This window comes from Microchirus variegatus, assembly GCF_963457635.1.
Source record: "Microchirus variegatus genome assembly, chromosome: 17".
Lineage (NCBI taxonomy): Eukaryota > Metazoa > Chordata > Actinopteri > Pleuronectiformes > Soleidae > Microchirus > Microchirus variegatus.
Window position 1 is genome coordinate 18261641 of NC_139818.1, and position 20659 is coordinate 18282299.

Here is a 20659-nt window from a genome sequence, read left to right on the forward strand (position 1 = left end):
CCACCAGCGTAATAGTTTGGAAAACTGTGCCGTGTGCGTGTGTGTGTTGGTCAAACTCTTGAGTCAGCACCAACAGTTTTATTCTCTACCTCCTGTCCCTCACTCTGAGCACACACCATAACTTTCTAGCAGAAAGAAGCACGCACGAGCACACACACACACGCAGTAGGCTGGGTTGGCCCACTTAACAGTGACTTCATTGTACCATTTATGCCAAACAGATTGTAAGCCCCCCCCCTCTCCTACTCACTCCCTCCAGCCTTCCTGTCCAACTGGAAAAACAGAGAGGGGCGTGGCTATTGCTTCACTGCTCACACTGAGTGTGTGTGAGAGTCAGACTGTTTTTATTGCTCTGCAGGGTTCAAAGGTCTCCAAAAAGAATGGGCAGCTCTGTGTGCCAGAGGAACAGAGAGCTGGAATGGACATTTGTGTATGTGTGTGTGTGTATGTGATTCTTTGCAGTCAGCAGTTCCTGGAAGAAAGCAAGGCACCAAACTTTCCCTCACATCAGGAGGCTGCTGGAGTGTGAGGATGCGCTTGTGTGGTCTGCACAGTGGTTGGGTTTTTGAGTATATTTTGAGAAGGACATAAACTGATAAAACAATATATCCGAGTGAATGGGATTTGCTTTGCTATTTGCTACAAAGAAGTGTGACTCTGGGTACTATAAAGCTGCCCGACGTATGCCGTGTTTCATCTTGGTATAGTTTGGAATGGTAGAGCCCATGATCAGGCTTGCATTTCGACCGAGAACAGTAACTTAACTAGATATGTAGCGTGATGTCAGACCAGTGCAACAATGAACGACGACATCGAACGCAACAAAGCAAACAACAGCACAGCAGACAACAATGGAGGACATCCAGCATCTTGTTTTTTCCTGCTTGTTAAAACAAGACATAAGCTTTGTATGAGTCAAATCAGCTGACTGTCGTGGGTGGAGCTGGTCTATCTCCTCCTGGACCGTACCAGTTTACCCTGGGGTGGCAAAAATGGTATCAACTCAAAAAAACATGTACCGCACCAACCGTTCCACTTGGTGGAAACACAGCTTTACAGTAAATGTGTCTGAGACCTTTGGTTTGTTGATTGTAACTATAACCAGATAAACAAAGAGAGAATGTCCCTACAGACTCGATTGCCTTTAAAATAGTGCTGCTGTAGCCCCAGAGTAATTGATGTACACCTCGTGTAATCACATGTCTGGGATTCAGTTGCTATAGAGATACTACTTCACGACAACAAGAGCTGTCATTGGTCAGGTTGGCCTGTTTTCTGTTCTCCTGGTGCCAGGTGTGACACTGGAGTGTTAAGGCAACATGACCCAACGTGAAAAAAAAAAGACTTGTTATCTATACTTTTTCTTTAGTGCCACACAGCTAATGAAACCATCGTCACAATCTCACACAGTGACACAGTTCAACAGGTTATTTTTTTTATTCAGGAATAAATAGGAATAATAGGACTTATGGACTTTAATGTCAATATTAGCCACAACTTTGGCACATTATAACATACATGGTTGTGCTTTATAACCAATATATACCGTATAGTGTGTGTGTGTGTGAGTTCCAGTGGAGTGACAAATTGTGTTACTTGAACACAAGTAACACAATTGTTGTGATACAACTTTTATTTTTGTACCAGCTATGTCACTGGGCCTCTCTGGCTCATATATATTTTATGTTATCTTTATTTTAGCTTGTTTTTGTGTGGTGTAGTACAAAGCTTCGTGGTGTTATATGACTGACTGACTACAGGAATAGGTGGGTCAATGTAACCTGTTGAACTCCCAGAGCCACAAAGTCCAAAAAACACTCAATATTTACAGGATTGTCTCATTTATAGCACCCCCTGAGTTAAACATGTCACAATAACCACATGCATGTACTGACTCTGCCCCGTTTAGCCCATGTACCACCATTTAAAATATCCCATTTCCACCGTCCATCTACAAGCCAGTCTGTGTGTACTTTTTTTTAAACTCAGTCCACTTAAGTCCAGGTCATGCCAGACTCCATGGAGAGACAATTAAGTCTACAGGCTGTCACTGTCACAGATATCTGCAGTGTGTAAGTGTGTGTGTGTGTGCACGTGTGGTAAATAGGACAAGACACTAGGGGAAATGTAGACAGTATTCAGTATTAGACCAGACATAATGCAGTGCAACATACTAGCTGGGTTCATAGTATATACATTATGTATATAAAATATTGATATTCAAGTCATCCTACAACCAATCAGGCTCACATTACTGCCACATAATAACATTAGTAAAAAGGCTGCATCTGTGATTTTTTGGCTTATTATCAAAATACTGTATAGCTTCACATGGTCGTCATTGACTTTCCCTTCTAACCCTAAGTGTCAGCACAGAGAGCAACATCTCACACAGCCTGATACTTCAAGTGCTTCCGTGTAGAAACGTGATAGCGCCATGCCAGAACTGCGTGACGGCAAAAGAGAGGAAGACCGAGGTCTCTGCCGGGCCAATCTTCAGCCATAAAAATTACAGATTTTCAATCCAAGTTGAACTCTTATTAAAACAACTGCTAAAATGGGACACTTTTGACAAATCTAAGCTGAAGATAACTCCAATGAGAGTCTTTATTAGTGGATCTTGGTGTTGTTACTCATTGTCCCAACATTTCCGATAATAAGATGTGTGCATTTCTCCACGGTGTGAACACTGTTTATATAGCACATAGAGCTGCTTTATGATGACTGAAGATAGAATTATTACTTTCTACAATATGGGATCCTAATAGTAGTATGAACCAGTTCTCTTTTCGAGGTCTAATGTTCAGAACAGGCTGTTATTACAGTTGCCCCATTTCCTCTCGTATAGTCTTTTTTTTTTTGCGTTCTCTCTTCTGTAAATAAATAAAATCCTAACATCAAATTAAAGGATCTCACATGTTAACAACCGATATCGCTTAATTACCGTGCCGCTTCAGACTGACTCCATGTAACACTATCGAGTTCCACATCTGTTTAAACACTGCGGAACATTTGTGCCAGCAGACCATGACAACGTCAGTGTGTGGACACAGCATCAGAAACCACTGCACAGATACACAGCGTGAGTCACCCAGAGACTGAGCATCACAATTGATTTGCCTCCCGATTGGCTGAAAACAAAGGAATAAATGAAAAAATAAAAAATAGAGAGAGAGAGTGTTTCATTCTGGGTATTTGGATTGGTCTTAAAGCACAAACTGATGACGGATGGTCAGAGTGTGGAACACAGTCTTCCCGTCTGGTTGACACTGAGTGGAACACAGTGTTCCAGCCAGCACAATACAAGCTGTGTTCAGCTGCACAGCACTGACACACACACACACACACACACATATATATATACACACACTCTAATTAAACACACAGCCACATAACACAAGCATACAGCTCTATGAATTATTGCATGTTGTGAAGCTACAGTATCCAAGTGTGCGTGCGTGTCAGTATTTATGTGCGGGGACGTGATGGTTTAATTTACGAGTCTGTGCCGAGACGCGATGTAAAACCAGTCCGAGGACAGACTGCGAGAGCACATGTTGGCTTTATATTCACACTAAACCCTGGCAATGTCACATCCATATGGAATACAGCACCCAGCCCTTGCTGCTCTCAGTGAATCAGTGCAACAGCCTACACACTTATTGTGAATTACTTATCTCACAATATCAAAAAAAAAATCTCTCACTGTTTCTTTTACGGCAGAAATGCATCAACACAGCAGGTTGTTTTTGTTCACGTTAAACACTGAATTCGTGTCAATATCCCTCAAGTATTTTTTCACTTTGGCACATACACACATGCATCATTCTAATTCATAATAGCTCTACACTGACAGAAAAGCACAGCAGTGTCTCCAATTCTATCATATTAATGGAATCCGACTTCAAATCAATTTCCTTATTTTAAAAGCCTTTGTCTGACTTTGAGTGTACATAACACGTCTTCCCTCAGATGGTTGTGTTTGCTTGACAAAGACCTTGCAGAGAAAAAACGCTGCGCTGTTAAAGAAATATGATGTTTTAAGTGTGTTACGATGGAGGCTACATCACCAGTGTCACTGACTGCAGTACCTCCTGGTTACATAAGGCTCAAGTGAGATGGTACAAAATTCAGATAAATGTCTGCACTTGTAATGGATATAAACACAAAGGTCCTCAATATTCAACCAAACAAAAACCCCAGTAATAAGACTGCAAATGTGTGAAAAGCTTACTGTGGCATACATTTCTAAGGAACTCATTTAATCCAATCAATTAATTGTTAATTCACTGGATTTTATTGATAGCTATTAGAACAGAAGCTCTACATAGCAAAGTCCTGGCAATTATGTTGTGTGATTTATTAGTAATCTCAAGCGTGGTTTTTACCTGGTAAGGTTGGTACGACGAATGGTCCGACAGGAAGTCCAGCTGTTGGTCTAACAAGAATTCCACTGCTGTTACTGAAGACAACAGGCTCTTCCCAACCACCGACTTAAATGCCTGCAAACACAGAAGACACAATATGGTCAGTTCACACATAGCAAAGTGACACAGTGATTCACTTAGAGCAATTTTCTACAGTAAATGGTTTGTATTCATATAGCGCTTTACTAGTCATGATGACCAGTCAAAACTGCAGTTTAGACATTCATCCATTCACTCACACATTCATACTGGGAGATGGGAATGAAACCCACAACCCAGTATCCAATCTATGTAAGCAATCCATTCATTCTATACTAATATATAATAAAGAATCCATGTATAATTTATTTTAGAGCTGTAAGATCCTGATGAAAAAAAAAAGAAGCTATAAACCAAATCAGTCAGAGAACTGAGGCAGTGGAAAGAGAAGAGAGATGAATGACAGAGCAACAGAAAAAGATTAGAGGGAGAAATCACAAGTGAAGACAAGATGATGAAGAGAGGCAGAGAGAGGGATGGAGGGGAAAGAGTCGGAGAGCCCCAGAGTGGTGAATAAATTAATGAGCAGAGGAAGTCAAGACGGTTCAAAGGCACTATACTCCACTTTGAAGTCGCTTTTTCTTCCACACACACAAACATACACACCAGTGATATCTGAACTCAGCTGTGAGTGCACAGACAACACAAACACAAGGCTACCGTAGTTGTGGCTGGCAGAAAGGCAGTAACACTATTTACAACAACCTCCATCACTGTGGTGCAAAGGCTGTCATTATTCACGTCACGTCACTTTCTCTATGTAAATGCAATTTCTCATTCAATTATTCAAAAGAAATGTATATGGATATATGCATGCATGTGTGTGTGTGTGTGTGTAGCAGGTGTCAGTGCTGCCATGATTCATGGTTACGCAAGACTAATAGAGAGATGAGAGATTAGAGGTGAGAAACACAACCGCTGTGACCCCCTCCCTTACTCTTGCTCTCCCACACACACGCACACCCGCAGGAGGCAGGGCGGACATTGTGTGTGCAAGCAGAACCTGATAGCATGTGTGTCTGCAGCTCTATTTCTGTCTGTCTACACATATCACATATCTGGCAAACACTGGCAGCATGGAGCTGGCAACACAGCACCACACTGCCGGACAATATTTTAGAAATCGCTGGCATTTATTTTAGTAAGTGTCACTTTGCCTGCGGCGGTGGACCAAGTCTCGACTGCTGTCCTGTTCTGGAGACTCATTAGGACACCACATGAACAGGGACTTTGTTCATATATCACAATTTTTACTATATTCAGGTCAATAAGCACACTGATTCAACATTTATTGAATGCATTTAGAATTTAGTGGCGGGGTTGAAGGTTATTTCTTCCCAAAAACAACAATCTGACATATACACACACTCTACATGGCAAGTGTGTTGGCTGCGCAGAGGTTTTCCTTTATTGGTTACACAGATATTGCTGTCACTTCTCGTGTGCACCACTGTGCATGTCCTCCCAAGCTGTCCCTGTATTTAATCACCTCATTTTTTAATAATATCACATCTCCCATCTGACATGACACCCCCCTGCCTCCCAACTGTGGCTGCCAGACCAACCAGATTTCTCAAAACTGGGAATGAAACTACATTCACACAGATTTTTTAGCTCTGTATGGGGAAAAAACACACAACACACAAACAAAAGGCAAAAAATGCAGCATTCTCAGATTGCTTGAGTGAGGCCAGATGCGGAGGCTGCATCATACCAGACCACAATCATTTGTGAAGAGCTGCTGCTCCTGGTGGATTGCCTTTGTGCTACATATTACTGTAGCTGTACTGTTTCAAAAATAAAGTACAGTTCAGACTCTTGTTACCAAAACCAGAACTACGGTGTATTGTCTGACTAACGCCTGAAGCAACACAGGCCCTTGTATTTTGGGTCTGACAGCACATTAAGAGCTAATCAAGGTTGTGTAACCACCAGGGTTATGTTGTTTACAAGCGCACACATAATAGGACACTCTGAAAACCTAATAAAACAAAAGAGACATGAGTAAACACAGAGAGAGAGAGAGAGAGAGAAGAGTTATAAAACACAAGGTAATAACAATCAAACATTTTAACAACTCCGAGGGAAATTCTTATTACACCTGGCATTAGAGTGCGTTTTTTCTGGGATTGGACCACATGCATTTACACGAGGTGTTAACATGCGTCTCCGGTGTCCACATCCAAATCCTATTGCTACCCGATCACGATCATCCCACCGTTAGTCGCACGTGAAGTTGCGATACTGTAAGGAGCCCGATTTGCTTTTGAAAGCGGGGGTAGTCGTTTTTCGACAATTATAAAAACGACGGCGTAGATTTGTTGCAGCGTATTTACACTTATGAGTTGTTCTGGCTGGTTGGAGATGCATTGGGTACACAATGGGTTTCCAACCACCTCTTGAAGTGGTTTGGCAGAGCAGAAAAAAAGTTGTCCTCAATGCATCTATACCAGGGTTATTATAGTTAACAAAAACTAAGTCTAAAACTAAAAACTAGCAGTGAAAAACACTGGAAAAACATTGATAAATTGATTGTTGCACAAATCTTATTCGCGTCATACTCTACCAACTGAGTCTATGTGACCAGCCATCAATGTAGGACTCGATGTACAGGCTGCATTTATGACCAGTGTAGATGCATGATGGGAAATAATTATGAGTATGACCAGCACCGACAGGCTGGGTTCATCACGGAGAGACGGTGTAGATTCATGATGAAACCTTGACACGGTTCACGGCTCATTAAATGAGACCACATTACAGAGGCTCTGCTTCCATGGTTACCACAGCAGGCTGGTGTATCTTTTTGTAAAAAAAAAAAAAAAAGATGAGTGACAGGTCATGGAGAATGGGAATGAATCAACTCTATTTATATACAAATGTCTTCATAAAAACACGGGCCTACATAACATGACCCTTACAGATTTAAAGTGCATGGCCATTAAAACCAACTGCTCTGAATGCGTCTGCAGAATGTGTGTTCTGGACGCCTCCTGTTTTATCTGGCACACACTGGGCGGGGAAAGAAACACAGAGTACCTGGAGTTTAGAAGATTATTAAGCAAATATTTCACTTCCAGCAGATAATATATGCTAGCTTTGTCTCTGCGGCCCAATCACGAAAAAGATAAAAGTGGGATGTGGTTGAAAGCTTTGGAAAAAAGAAGTCAAGAAGAATGAGCTTGACAACGGTTTCAAAGGGGCTGGATTTAAGATTTGAGATATGAGGCTGCTGTCTAAGGACCACTTCTCCGATTTCTCCCTCTTAGACTGGAAGGAAATTACCGTTCCTCCATCCCTCTAAATGACATGTACACACACACACACACATACATGCACATGCACACATACACACCACTCAACCACAATTAGGTCACATCTGCCACAGTATGCCAGGAAAAACCCATTCTGTCACCGTGTATTTCCAGACAGGCAGCAGGAGAGTAGATAAACAGATGAGAGACACGCTCGCTCACTGTCCCAGCATAACACCTATTAAAACCAATACATCTAAACGCCCTAATGTCTCCATAAAAGGAACCAAAGTTATTACGAGAGAGAACCCCTCTCTCTCTCTGTCTCTACAGACATGGAACGATGCCATTACACGAAAGCAGATCAGTCTTTGTGAACACAAAACACATCCTCCACTGTTGCGTGTGGTGAATTATTGAATAGGAGGTGCAGCAGAATGTAAAGGAAATGAAGAGGGGATGATGGAACTCATGCATCACTAAGTGACCTCGAGAGACTACCACCACCCACACATGCATAACACCGACACGACACTCTCACTCTGCACACACTGTTTGCTTTTAAAAAAAAAAAACATCGACTACAAACTCAAACTCAACTTTTGCCATCCTATCTTAAACTAGTCTTTACTCTAAACCGACACATTCCCACACTACAGCCTTGTTATGCTGTTATGAGACCGTTATCTGATGAAGGTCGTTTTAGGCCACATATTCAAGGGAGGGAACCTCATGGTTATCAGTCAGTGTGAGCAATGCCCAAGGCACAGAGGCTGAAAACACGACATTGGTGTCATGTGTAACATGACACATAATGTAGACCATTTTTGGCATAATCCAAGGAATGTTTGCATGTAAATATTACCAAATGCTCTCTCTACCATATCTAAATTATTTAGATATTATGATACATGGTGTGAGTCAAAAGCTCTTTAAGATGGAAGTGGAATTCTTCACCTGATGTTGCAAAGCAATAGTTAATCCTCCAGAATAAATACAATATGGTGTTGCTTAAGTATTTTCCCAAATTACAAAATAATCCCAATGACCCCATTTTGGCTCGTTTATTTAACCCTTCCACAACGAGCAAAAAAACGCCTGAAATTGGTAAAGGATTTGCCGCACTGATGAGCCTTGTTTTCTAAATAGGTCACGGTTCAACAGCTCCTTACACATACAGGTCGGGTTCTTATCTGCTTATTTCTTTAATGGTAAAAGACTGGAACTGTCAAAAACAGCTGCATTTCCTTCACTTGATAGAACATAACAGTGTAACACCCACTTCCTGGAGATCACCCCTCACCTCACCCAGTCCCTGCCTACATAACTTATTACTAACAACTATAATTAACTGTTATTCATTTATCAGATACTAGTTTTAATCACTCAAACACAAGCATGCTTTATTTTCCCCCAACAGCAGCTCACTGGGTGGGCACGGCTTTAAAGAGGTGAAGGACACGACACGGCCGAGTGCACAGAAATGTGTTGGGCACTCAATCAAGCAGGTGGCCGAGTGCCACCATTTAGGTCGTCTACGGGGAACCGACTAGCATCTGGAGCGCTATTCTAAACAGCTACTGCAGCACAAGTACTGGGACACAACCTACATATTCTTCAGTCCTGCACAGGAGTGGAGCAAAAATGACTTCAATCTTAAGTTTCATCCCACTGAGCACCAAAATACATAGCGACTCTGCTGTTGAGGTTCATCAAGTGCTTTTAAGCCACAAGACGGTAAAGTGAGGTTCAATTTAATCATGTATATTGTCTTATTAGATTATAATGAAGCCACAATCTGAAAGTAAGAGACTGAATGTGTTATTTTTTCCTCTTTTATCATGTGTATTTCCATATTTGTTCTGCCCTGTACATAATCAAAAAGTCACTCGGTGAAATGAGAGCTGCTGAAACTGGGATATGTTATTCAAAAAATACTTATTTTTAATGTGTTCCCATCTAAATAATGAATGAGGATGTTCCCAAAAATGAAGCACAAGTAGATAAACGTGCGTTTCCTTGAACTTAATATGAACACATTGGAGATGCCATGAATATTGTCGGCCCAGGGGCATTCAAAACCTTATTAAGAAGGTTAATCCAACAATTTAAAGCCACACTTTGCTATAGCTGAATCTTCACACACACACACTGGATTATATGAATCCCATAATGTAACTGAGAGGCATTAGTAGTACACTCTCCGAGTCCCTGCCCTTGCTGCACACACCCACATCTTTTAAACTCCGTGCCCACAATTGGAAGCCAGACATTCCATTAAAATGTCTCAATGCCAAGTACAAGATACCTCTGATGAGACACTCAAGGTTTGTTTTCTCAGACTTGGGGGAGAAGAAAAAAAAAAGTACGACCAAACCCACAGGAAACATGCAACCACTTTCACAGGCGGAGTTGTAACTAAAACCAGCGCAGTGTCCCTTTAAACTCTGTAATAAGTCAGAATGTGGAACAAAGTTGTACGTGGCGACATGCAATAGCTTTTTTTTTCTCCAAGAATCACATGACAAATGTGTCTTTACAAACCGTGGTAGAAAAGCTAAAAATAACTAATGGGAAGTGAAATAGCCACTAGTGTGAGTCAGGTTTCAAGACGGAGCAATATCAAATACGATGATTATTATTATTATTATTAATCACACACACAGCACCGCATAACTGGTCATTTACTGATTTATAAAGAACTTTTCTTCATGGAAGCACAAAGTCAAATGCATGTGGAGGAGAAACAGTCAGTCACTGATGTGTCAAATGTGAGTAAAAGGAAAAGAAATTAGATAACAACAAACAAGTATTACACAGCATTTGTAGAGTGTATGTAGTAAGGCGTTGCAGAGGAAGCTACACTCCCAACTAGTACCACACACTACATACATACAACTTACACGTCAACTACAAGGGTAGCACAGACCAGAATGACCACATATTCTATCTCGGAAAAGATCCACAGTTCCAAGGTTGTTTTGTCACTTCCATCCATTCAAATCCCACGGCTCAAAGTCAACCCAGGGTTTTGTTTTCAACTGAAATAAAAACGTCAAGAGGATTCGAAAAATTGCAACGTTACCTCTCTCTCCTCCCGTCTCCAAATAACGTCAAGGAGCAAGGCTCTGGTGAGAGGGGGGGGAAAAAACCCCAGCTTTGATCCAACAAGCAGAGAGAGGGGAGACAGGAAGAAAGAAAATAAAGGATGACGAGGGTACAAAAGGCAGAGAAAAAGGAGAGAGAGAGAGGGAGAGAAAGAGCGAGAGTGTGGTTTCCTCTTGTGGTAAGAAAAGACAGATGGCCAAGAGGGAGAGAAAGCCGAGCAGAGGAAGAGCTACACAGCCGACATTTTAACTGCTGCTGACGCTCCAAGGGACAGAGAGAGAGCAAAAAAGAGAGAGAGAGGGAGGGCCAGTCGACACACACACTTCCTCCCCCCCCCCCCCCCCTCTCTCTCTCTCTCTCTCTCTCTCTCTATCTGTGTGACGCATACTTGTTTTTTTCTTCTTCAGTACTGACCGCACTGTCTGACTTGGTCTCTCTCTCTTTCACTTTCTCTCACAGCTTTGCTCTCTGTATCAATCTGTCTCCCTACCCGATGCTTCCTCTCGCTCTGTTCAACTTAACTTTATTCTAAAATTATTTCCCCACAGGAAACAGAGACATGGACACAGCAGTAAAAGTACTACTGGAGTATATTCACGGGATAGAAATGCTCTATCAGACCTTGTTTCTTGTATATCAAATATATGTGTAACATTTAACAGAGGTTGTTGACAAACTACAAGTGTAATAAGGCCACATTATACTTCTACAACTGCGTAATGCGATATCCAACTGCGTAACCAAAGAGACCCATAGAGCCTTCATAGTTCTCCGTCGTGGTACACACTGCAATTTCCCGCCCGATCAGTAGGGGTCTCTATGCAGTGTTGTTGTGCTTCTTGCTACAGTGAGCAATGGCGTCCGCGAGAGAAAAACTGTTGTTGTTGTTGTTGCAGCTGAATAACATTGAAACAGTGGTCGTTTCTCACCTGAAATAAATATTTTTCAGTTTCCCGGAACGCAGTTTTAAGATCATTTGAGGCGAGCAATTAGCCATTTAGAGTCTTAACATGTGGTTTGTGTATTAAGATATGACTTATTTAGAGTTTGGCAGTAGCGACGTTGTCGGTGGTGATCAGCTCCGCCTCTGTGGATGCTCGGTGCGCATTGTGGCCGGCACAGAGCAGCGTTATCGGGCTAACCCTAACCCTTTGTGCAGCCAGAGGGGCTCTCCGGCGTCATAGAGGGGTCTCCGTAACCGACGTAGAGCACTTTACGCAGGAGTATAAATTGGGCTTTAGTCACTTTAAAACAAAAAATGTTTGCCGTTCATAGCATTAAAACAACAATTTATATGTATCTTAGGCAAAGACCTTGCTTTATAGTACTCAAAGGCCACCGTAGTTTGCTGATGTGGTTAATAAAGGGAGGAGTAAGTGCATTATTGACATATATTATGATAACTGAGGGGATGAGAATGTAAAAATATGAATGTATGTGTTGAGTTTTTAATCGGCATAGGACCTGGACCTTTAATATGCCTTATTTCATTTATTTTCATACTGTAAGTTTATGTAAAAAATATTGCAATAAAATGATACAAGGTCAGGTAAAAGGTTCTAATAAATCCATGATCCTATCCAGCAGCAGACACCATTAGAGATCAGCCAAAATGGTACAAACCAACTCCAGCTCTCACCGTGTAAGAGAGAACCACAGCTGCTGCTTTTTTGGAGTGCTATGTTTACAGCACGAGGAACCCGATGCTTAAAATAAGACCTGTCATATGGTGTTAATCCATTACGTGCTATTAATAGTTCTGGGCAGGAACAACAGTTGGCCTCCAAAATGGTTTCCCTGTATCTGCAGAACATAAAAGGGACACAAGGTGTGGAAATACTACAGGTTTACAGAATGTTTTGAGCATTGTTAGAGAAATGCACATGATGTGTGACGAGTGAAACCATGTTCCATTACCTGTAAGTGTCCTTCTAAGGTCAGAGTATGTTTAGCCTTAGCACACTTTCTCTGAATGATGGCAAAAACCATGATTAAATGCACTGACCTAGTGTCACCGGCAAAAAAGGACACAAGCAATCACAGCGTGTCCTCATTCTATAAAGAAATACTTACAGAGACCTTTCAAACACAGGTGGTGTCAGTGGTGCTTCACCCACATGAGGTCACAAACCCAGGATTTTAGATAAGAGTGACAATTATGTCCATGTTAAATAATCACTATATAACTGATACACAGGCACAGGGTCTTGTTTACTTTAAGTAAAACACAAACGGTAAAGACACTGGTGTGTTCTGTCACATGGTTACACATGTTTGTCTTTCACAACATTACTGAGGTAGATTATTGTTATTTTGCAGCTGCAGCTTTGCCGTTGGCATTTAAAAATGAACAGATTGGAAAGTGTGAGACAGTTTTTTTTTTTTTTGGATCGCATGGCTGAATAGCATAGTTTTACAGCTGGCTGCCCTGCTGCTGAACCCTGACATGGATACACACACACACGGCCCAAACAGTCACCTTTGACCCGATCAGCTGACTACAGACCAGCTGATTTAGACTCTTTAACAGTGCACATACACAGCATTGAGCAGTGATATTTTGTAGTCCATTATATACCACTTCTTATAAGCACTTGCATGTGACTGCTGCTGTCCTCATATTGTCATGTGGTGCATTTGTTTAACTGTGCATCTGTAAGAATCTATCTATTTATCTTACTAACATCTATCTATCTATCTATCTATCTATCTAGCTTATTAACTAGTATCTATCCATCTATGCTAGCTAGCTTACTAACTAGTATCTATCCATCTATGCTAGCTAGCTTACTAACTAGTATATATCTATGCTAGCTAGCTTACTAACTAGTATATATCTATGCTAGCTAGTTTACTAACTAGTATCTATCTATCTATCTATCTATCTATCTATCTATCTATCTATCTATCTATCTATCTATCTATCTATCTATCTATCTATCTATCTATCTATCTATCTATCTATCTATCCATGTTAGCTAGCTTACTATCTATCTATCAAGCTTACTAACTAGTATCTATCTAAGCTAGCTAGCTTATTAAGTAGTATCTATCTATCTATGCTAGCTAGCTTATTAACTAGTCCATCCATCCAAATGCTAACCTGAAGAGGAGTTATATGTATGTTTGGGAATAGCATGTGTTTATAATGCTGTGGTTCTTCTTTTTTTATATATATATATATATATATATATATATATATATATATATCCAAGCTCCCATTTGGGAACTCCAATGCTGCAAATATCTGGAAACTAAAGCAAGATTTCTGTGAAGGAGGTTGGCAAGTGGTTTTCTCCCGTTAGGCGCACACAGTTAATGTCCTCTGTGGCTTTTTTCTCTAGATGATGTTCCTATCTCCTCCCTGCCTGGTTGGTGCATTACAGTGTCGTTTCCCCGCAGCAGTGAGTAAAGCAACACAAAGACAGATGGAGTAACTTCAGGCTTTAGCCTGTTAATCCGGCTAATAACTAGCTTGCCTGAGTCAAAGGTCTCCCTCCTTGCTGTAATCCTCATCCCCCCCGCCCAAAAAAAGTTCAGTGCCCAACGGACAAGCTCATCTCTTCAAAAATGGACGGTTCAGCGCAATGCTACAGTGTTTTCCTTATTTTTCACTGTAGCTATCTGTTAAAAACAACAACACCCTCCCAGGTTACAGCGCTGCAAAACAGCAACAGCACCGGCACATTAAATTGATCAGTGAGTTAAATCCTGCTGCTAAGGATCTCTCAGTGGCAACTCAATGACAAAAGATCTAGTTTGATGATGTGAGGAAACAAGAGTGGAACCATGGAAATAGTTGTCTTGTTTGGTTCCCTGGTGCATTTGTGCTTTGCAGGGAGAGTTTCAGCAGCTCCATTATTGATAAATACACACAATAAAATGGAAATACTAGGAGAACCAAATATTTCCTTTCTTATTAAAACAGAGATGGTGAAGCAGAGGAGGTCATTCAAGGTTGACCAAGATGAAACCCTTGAATTTAAATATATATTATGATATTAAAGAGTGTTGGAAGCCTTTTTGGCTCTAGCAAACTCACATTTCAAAGAAGTTACACATTTGTCTTGCAGGACATTTATCATGTGCGTTGTATTATTATTATCTGAGGGGGAAATCCACATTATAAACCAAGTTTCCCGATTGACTGTGCTTCCTATCCACAGATGTCTGGCTGAAATAAAAGTGATAATGAAATACTTCCTGTGTCCCTGCTGTCTTGTCAGTTACAGACCTCCTCCTGTGCACAAAAAGACAAATGAGGTTTTTTGTTGTTTTGTTTTACTGCAGATCTCACTGCTTAAAAAAAAGGTAAGCTTTAATTATATATGCACACACTGATCCACAGGAGGTAAAAGATTACACTAGCCAGGCTCCATCTGTTTAGAGGGAGAGAAACGGGGAGAGTTGGATGAGGGAGGAGGGTTGGTGTTTTGTATTGACCTCATTTCCACCAAAACTCCATTGCACACAGTGAACTGTCCGACTCTCTCTGGCTGGCGCTAACAAGCCCACGAGCACTATGATGGTGGACACAGTTTAGAGACACTGCTTTGAGTAGAGCGGCGCTTACATGGTGATGAGACACTCTCCTTCTCCTTTCTCTTCCTCCTTTGTTCTGCTGTCATCATAAGCAGACACACAGTACAGTTACCAGATAACAAGATGCCTGCTGATATGTATTTGTGAGTGGATGTGTGAGTGTGTGTGTGTGTGTGTGGGGGTGTGTGTGTGCGTGTGTATTTGCTGGATTTCATTTTACAAAGTGGACCACGGTTGCTAGGTAACATAGCAGGACTTGAGCAGTCGGTATGCAGGGAAGAAGAGACAATTCAAACCACTGTATCACACTCCCACTCTTTCAGCTTCGATTCTACATATCTCTCGGTCTTTCTCACAATCGTTCTAAAATGCACGAATTCGACAACCTTTGCAGTCATTTCATTTTGCATAAACAGCACAACAGTGGGTATGAAGGTCTGTGCTCTCTGATAACTTCACATCCAGTTGTCCAGTGACAAAAAAAAAATCCTTCATCCAGTTACAGCACTTAACCCTTATACAAAGTGACAGTTGTGACATGACATGGAAGCAGATGGCTGAAAACCGCTTTAATGTCGCGCCACACAGCCGATATTAATCGACGTCTCTGCCGCATGTGTCACATAAAATCACCAGGGCTCCGAAATGGAGCTGCGTGATGTCTGATGCACGTCCTCAGCCGAGTGTCAGTTGTGTCTGGAGAAGACACAAGAGGTGCAGACAGTTCGGGGATTTTGCTGCCACAGCAAACCAATAAATGTTGGGTCAATTACAGCCGCTGTGCTTGACAGCTACAGATGAGTGAATATGCAGCGTTTCCTGTGTCCTGGTTAAACTGACAGGGTGGAGGAGCTTTTACACTTTCAAACCGCTGCAGTCGTGATGATTTAAATAAACATCAAACGGCATAAAATCCATCACATAGGAGACTTGGAGAAGTGTTTTCAGGCTAATGTGTACTCATCTAAATCTTTTTATTTATGCGTAGGGCTGCGACTGACGATTATTTTCACCGTTAATGAATCTGTCAATTAATTCCCGCAAATCAATTTTGTCGCTTGGTGTCAGGAAAATGTTGGAAAACGTGCGTCTTGTTTCGTCCAACTTGTTTTATTATGACTGATCAATCCTAAATCTTAGTTCTCAGCCCAGTCTATCCTCTACTGAACTTTGTCCCAGCAGGCCTCATGAGAATGTGTGTGAGAGAAAAATCTGAGCTGACACTACTGACTGTAGAGAAGAAGACAGATCCTGCAACTCTCTAAAAAGGCTGGTCTTAGACAGTGACGCTTTTCTACTGAGCCAAATATCTCAAAAGTACACAATGTCACCCTCAAGAATCTTTATTTTAACACAAGCAATATTGGTTACAGACCTCTTCCAGGAAATCACCATTGTCAGATGTGAAATTGCTTTGTATTCTCTCGTAACACAACACGTTTCAACGCTGTCCCAGTCATGTTTCATTCATTTTGTGAAACAAAAAGTAGAGTAGGATTCTCAAACAGACCACAATAAATATGTCTGGTTTTATAATACTGAGAAAAAATGTTGAGTTAAAGTTGCTCAATATGTACAGGGAAAAAACTATAAGTAAATAGAGTCAGTGCCACTTTTGGTGTATTTAAAAGATCACACCAAGCAAAACTAAGAAATATGCACCAGCAACCAGTATTACCATTTCAAATTTGAATGATCGCTAAACCACGTTTGCTCACGGTAAATAGCGTCCATCGCCAACCACAAATAAACAAAACGATGCCATAAACAGCAATGTGGGTTTGTTTTACAACAACAAAAACATGACTGAGGGCAGTGACAGTAAGTGTTTGGTGTTGAGCGACACACAGATAATAATAACCAGGACTTAAGACAAAAATAGTGATGCTAATAGTGTTGCTAACATTACTAATGGAATGGCTCCATCTGTAACACAGGTGTTACATCTGCATACTGAGGCAAACACCCTATAGCATTACTTTACTACCTCATAATATTTATGGTTTTTGTGCATCTCACTAAGGTCAGTTTGAGCACAATGGTCTCGATTCGGGTTGAATGCGACACAGACTTCGGTGTGCACAAGTGTATCCGTCATTGCTCAAGGGTACGAATATGAATAATCACAATTTGAGGATTCTCTGTGGGAAACTAAGCAAAAACCAATAAACAGGGACACATTTGACCTGCTTATGGATCGCGAAACATCACAGCTGCGGGATTCGTTTTGGGAAAGATTTATTTATAGCGTCTCTTCAAGGATACTTGCACGAAACACTCGGTGCTGCTGCTGGTTGCAATTACCGATGAAACTTGCTCAGGAATTTGCTGAAGAAACTGCACCCGATTCATGCTCACAAACGTTAAACTTCAGTTCAAAACACAAAACAAGATCTGTGAAATACAGCTCCTTTCTCTATATCTATCTATGCATCTATCTATCTCCGTCTGTCTGGAATTAGGAGACAGGAGAGCTCTGCCAGATTACACTAGTGTGTAGCAGCACACGGGCACTCAGCCAGAACTCAGCATGAAAAAGTGTGTGTGTGTTTGTGTATGTGTATGTGTGTCAGCTCGAGGAGACTGTTCCATTAGTTTAAATGTTGGCTCTGCACCATTTGCCTTTGCTACAGAGGTGGCAGACAAACGCGTTATCATGTGGCCTGTCACTTCAGCCGCCTGGCTCCATTTACAGTAGAGCACAGACCGTTTACACTGTACTATATGTGGTATAAGGGAACAGTGGTGTGATGTAGTTATTTGGATGTAAATACTTAAAACAAAGGGTGGGGTTTTGTTGCTGTAGTTTGTGGTACACGTGGTACAATACTTTTTTGTTTATTATTATTTCATGACTTCCACCTGAATCATCCCTGCCTGTCACTAAACGACCGATTAAGGTTTAGACAACAATAAAGGCAAAGATACATGTTTTCTAGAGATGAGCGTGAAACCTGACACTGAATTCTCCATACAGCCCAGATTATGACATATACAGTGCACTTGCTCCAACTGAGCAAGTATAACCTCACAAGTAAAATGCTAGCAGGAGTAATTTATCCAAGATCTAATTACACAAGCAGTAATGTGATGTTATAAACTGTCTGCCTGCAGAATCTCATCCACTTCCGGTATGTGTGTGTATGTTATCCACTGCAAGCAAGACTTATAAGTATTTAGTCACAAATATTAGTCTATTAAAGTGAGAAAGATGACTTCATCCACATCAGCAGGTACAGAAAGGAAGAGAAAAGAAGATGGAGGATGATAACTGATACAGACAGTTTTTATAATTGTATTTTTCAATCATGTTTGCTCACAATAAAACAATAAAAATACCTGTGTGACTGTGTAACAGCGTGATAAGGAGTATGGATGAGATTAGCAGCATCGTCAAAATTCAAACAATGGCCATCCCTTGTCCTTAATGGGTCTTCAAAATCAATATTTGTGTCCAACAGCGAGGGGCTTTACCCATTTTGCTCAAAACTAGGAACTAGGAATGTTTCAATTACTTATTGATCAGTAGTTAAGAGAATAAGTGTTGTATGTAAAAACGAGAGAAAACTACTATAAGCTTAACCTTGTATTTTTGTTACAGCACAGCAGCTGACTGCAAAATGTCAATATGAGAGAGCTGAGTATGTGTTTTTTTTGTTAATTAACCAATTTACTGTGTGTTTTCTCCCATTTCCTAAGTCACTTTCTTTCTACATCTAATCCCTTTGTTCACTTTCCCTCCCTCTCTCTCTCACTCTCTCTCTCTCTCTGCCCTTGGGTGTCGTCTGGTCAGTGGAATTCGCTTCGTGTCTTTGATGAGAGTCTGCACTCAAGAGTCTAATGAGTTCTCACAGCACTCAACACTCCCTGGGAGACAGAGATGATGTAATATCTGGATCAGAGATGAAACCTCACACACACACACACACACACACACAGGATGAGGGAACAATAGACAGATGTCGTGAACAGGAGGGCTTTGACTCTTTATAAGCATCTCTCTGAGTCTCTCCGTCCTTGCTGGACTTGTCTCCAGTGTCAGATGAGATCAGATCCCCTCATCAGAACAGGGGGAGGTCAGAGCAAAGCTGTGTAGATTAATTAAAATCTGTCTCGAGAGTCAATACCAGGTACAGGCAGCCAGAGTTCCAATGAAGAACTGCCATTTTAGATGAATTGGGAGAAATAGGATGAGGACAGGGAGGCAAGACTATTGAACTTTTTGTTATATTAACCCCCAAAAAAAGAAAAAGAAAGAAAAAGAAAAAAGTCCTGTGTTGTTGTGTAACACTGAAAGACTTCTGCTTTACTGGTGGAGTCACATCAGTGTGGGAAAAAAAGAGAGAAGAGAAGAGAGCTCGCTACCGATCGTTGTAAAAAATAAGGCACAACTTTAAACAGCTGCAATGTAATTACTCTCATGTTGATTGTTCTTTGCGCTATAAAACACAAAAAAACAACAACAAAAATACAACAATGTAACACGTAAATGTTTTTTTATGTCTTCAAGCCCTTGCAATAAAGTACACTGGTTAACAGTGTGATGGTATCCCATGATAATGCTTGTTATTCTGAAGCTTAAAACATTATATATATATATACAGTACATATATATACACATATATATATATATATATATATACAGTACACACATATATATATATACACACACACACACACACACACACACACATATATATATACCTACATATATATATATTAGATAGCAACTCAAATAGCAATACATGTAAAGAAAATCATAAATTAGATATTCACCCATACTGTTCCAGAGACGATAGCTACCATTAGCTTCATTAGCATTAATGAAGAAGTAATTGCAACCAAAGACTACATTAAAAACGACAGCTAATAATAAATATTGTCACTAATAAGTGGCAATAGACAGTATTATTATTATTATTAGCCGTCATCAATGACAAGAATACTTGCAGCTTTTGAGAATATGAAGGTGTGGAGCGTTTCCAGTCGCAAAGCAATCACGTCTCATTTGACGGAGAAGACGAGCGAGTGAGTCTAGTTCGTGGGAACATGGTCGCCGTGATATAAAAAGGACCGAACTCAGCATCATTACAGAGGGAAACATTCCATAAAAGTGGCTGCTACGAGGGGATTAATTATCCAAGACGCTCTGCAGACAAGATTTGCGGTCAGCAAGCTGATAGAGAAGATGCTGAAAACTTTCTATGTGTGTGTGTCAGTATGAGAAAGAATGTGTGTGAGAGAATAGGTGAGAAGCTGTGTGTGTGAGAGAGGAAGTCAGAGACTGAT

The 20659-nt window shown here is 40.9% G+C and overlaps 1 protein-coding gene across 1 annotated transcript in view; it reads right to left on the minus strand.

The window, feature by feature from the left end:
• LOC310939052 (putative JmjC domain-containing histone demethylation protein 2C) overlaps window positions 1-20659 on the minus strand; it is a gene marked incomplete at both ends in the record, with an annotated part of 75040 nt that overhangs the window by 4401 nt on the left and 49980 nt on the right. Inside the window, one exon of the mRNA XM_083903719.1 lies at window positions 4389-4502. Coding sequence (XP_083759845.1) covers window positions 4389-4502 — 114 coding nt within the window. The remainder of the gene's footprint in view (window positions 1-4388; window positions 4503-20659) is intronic.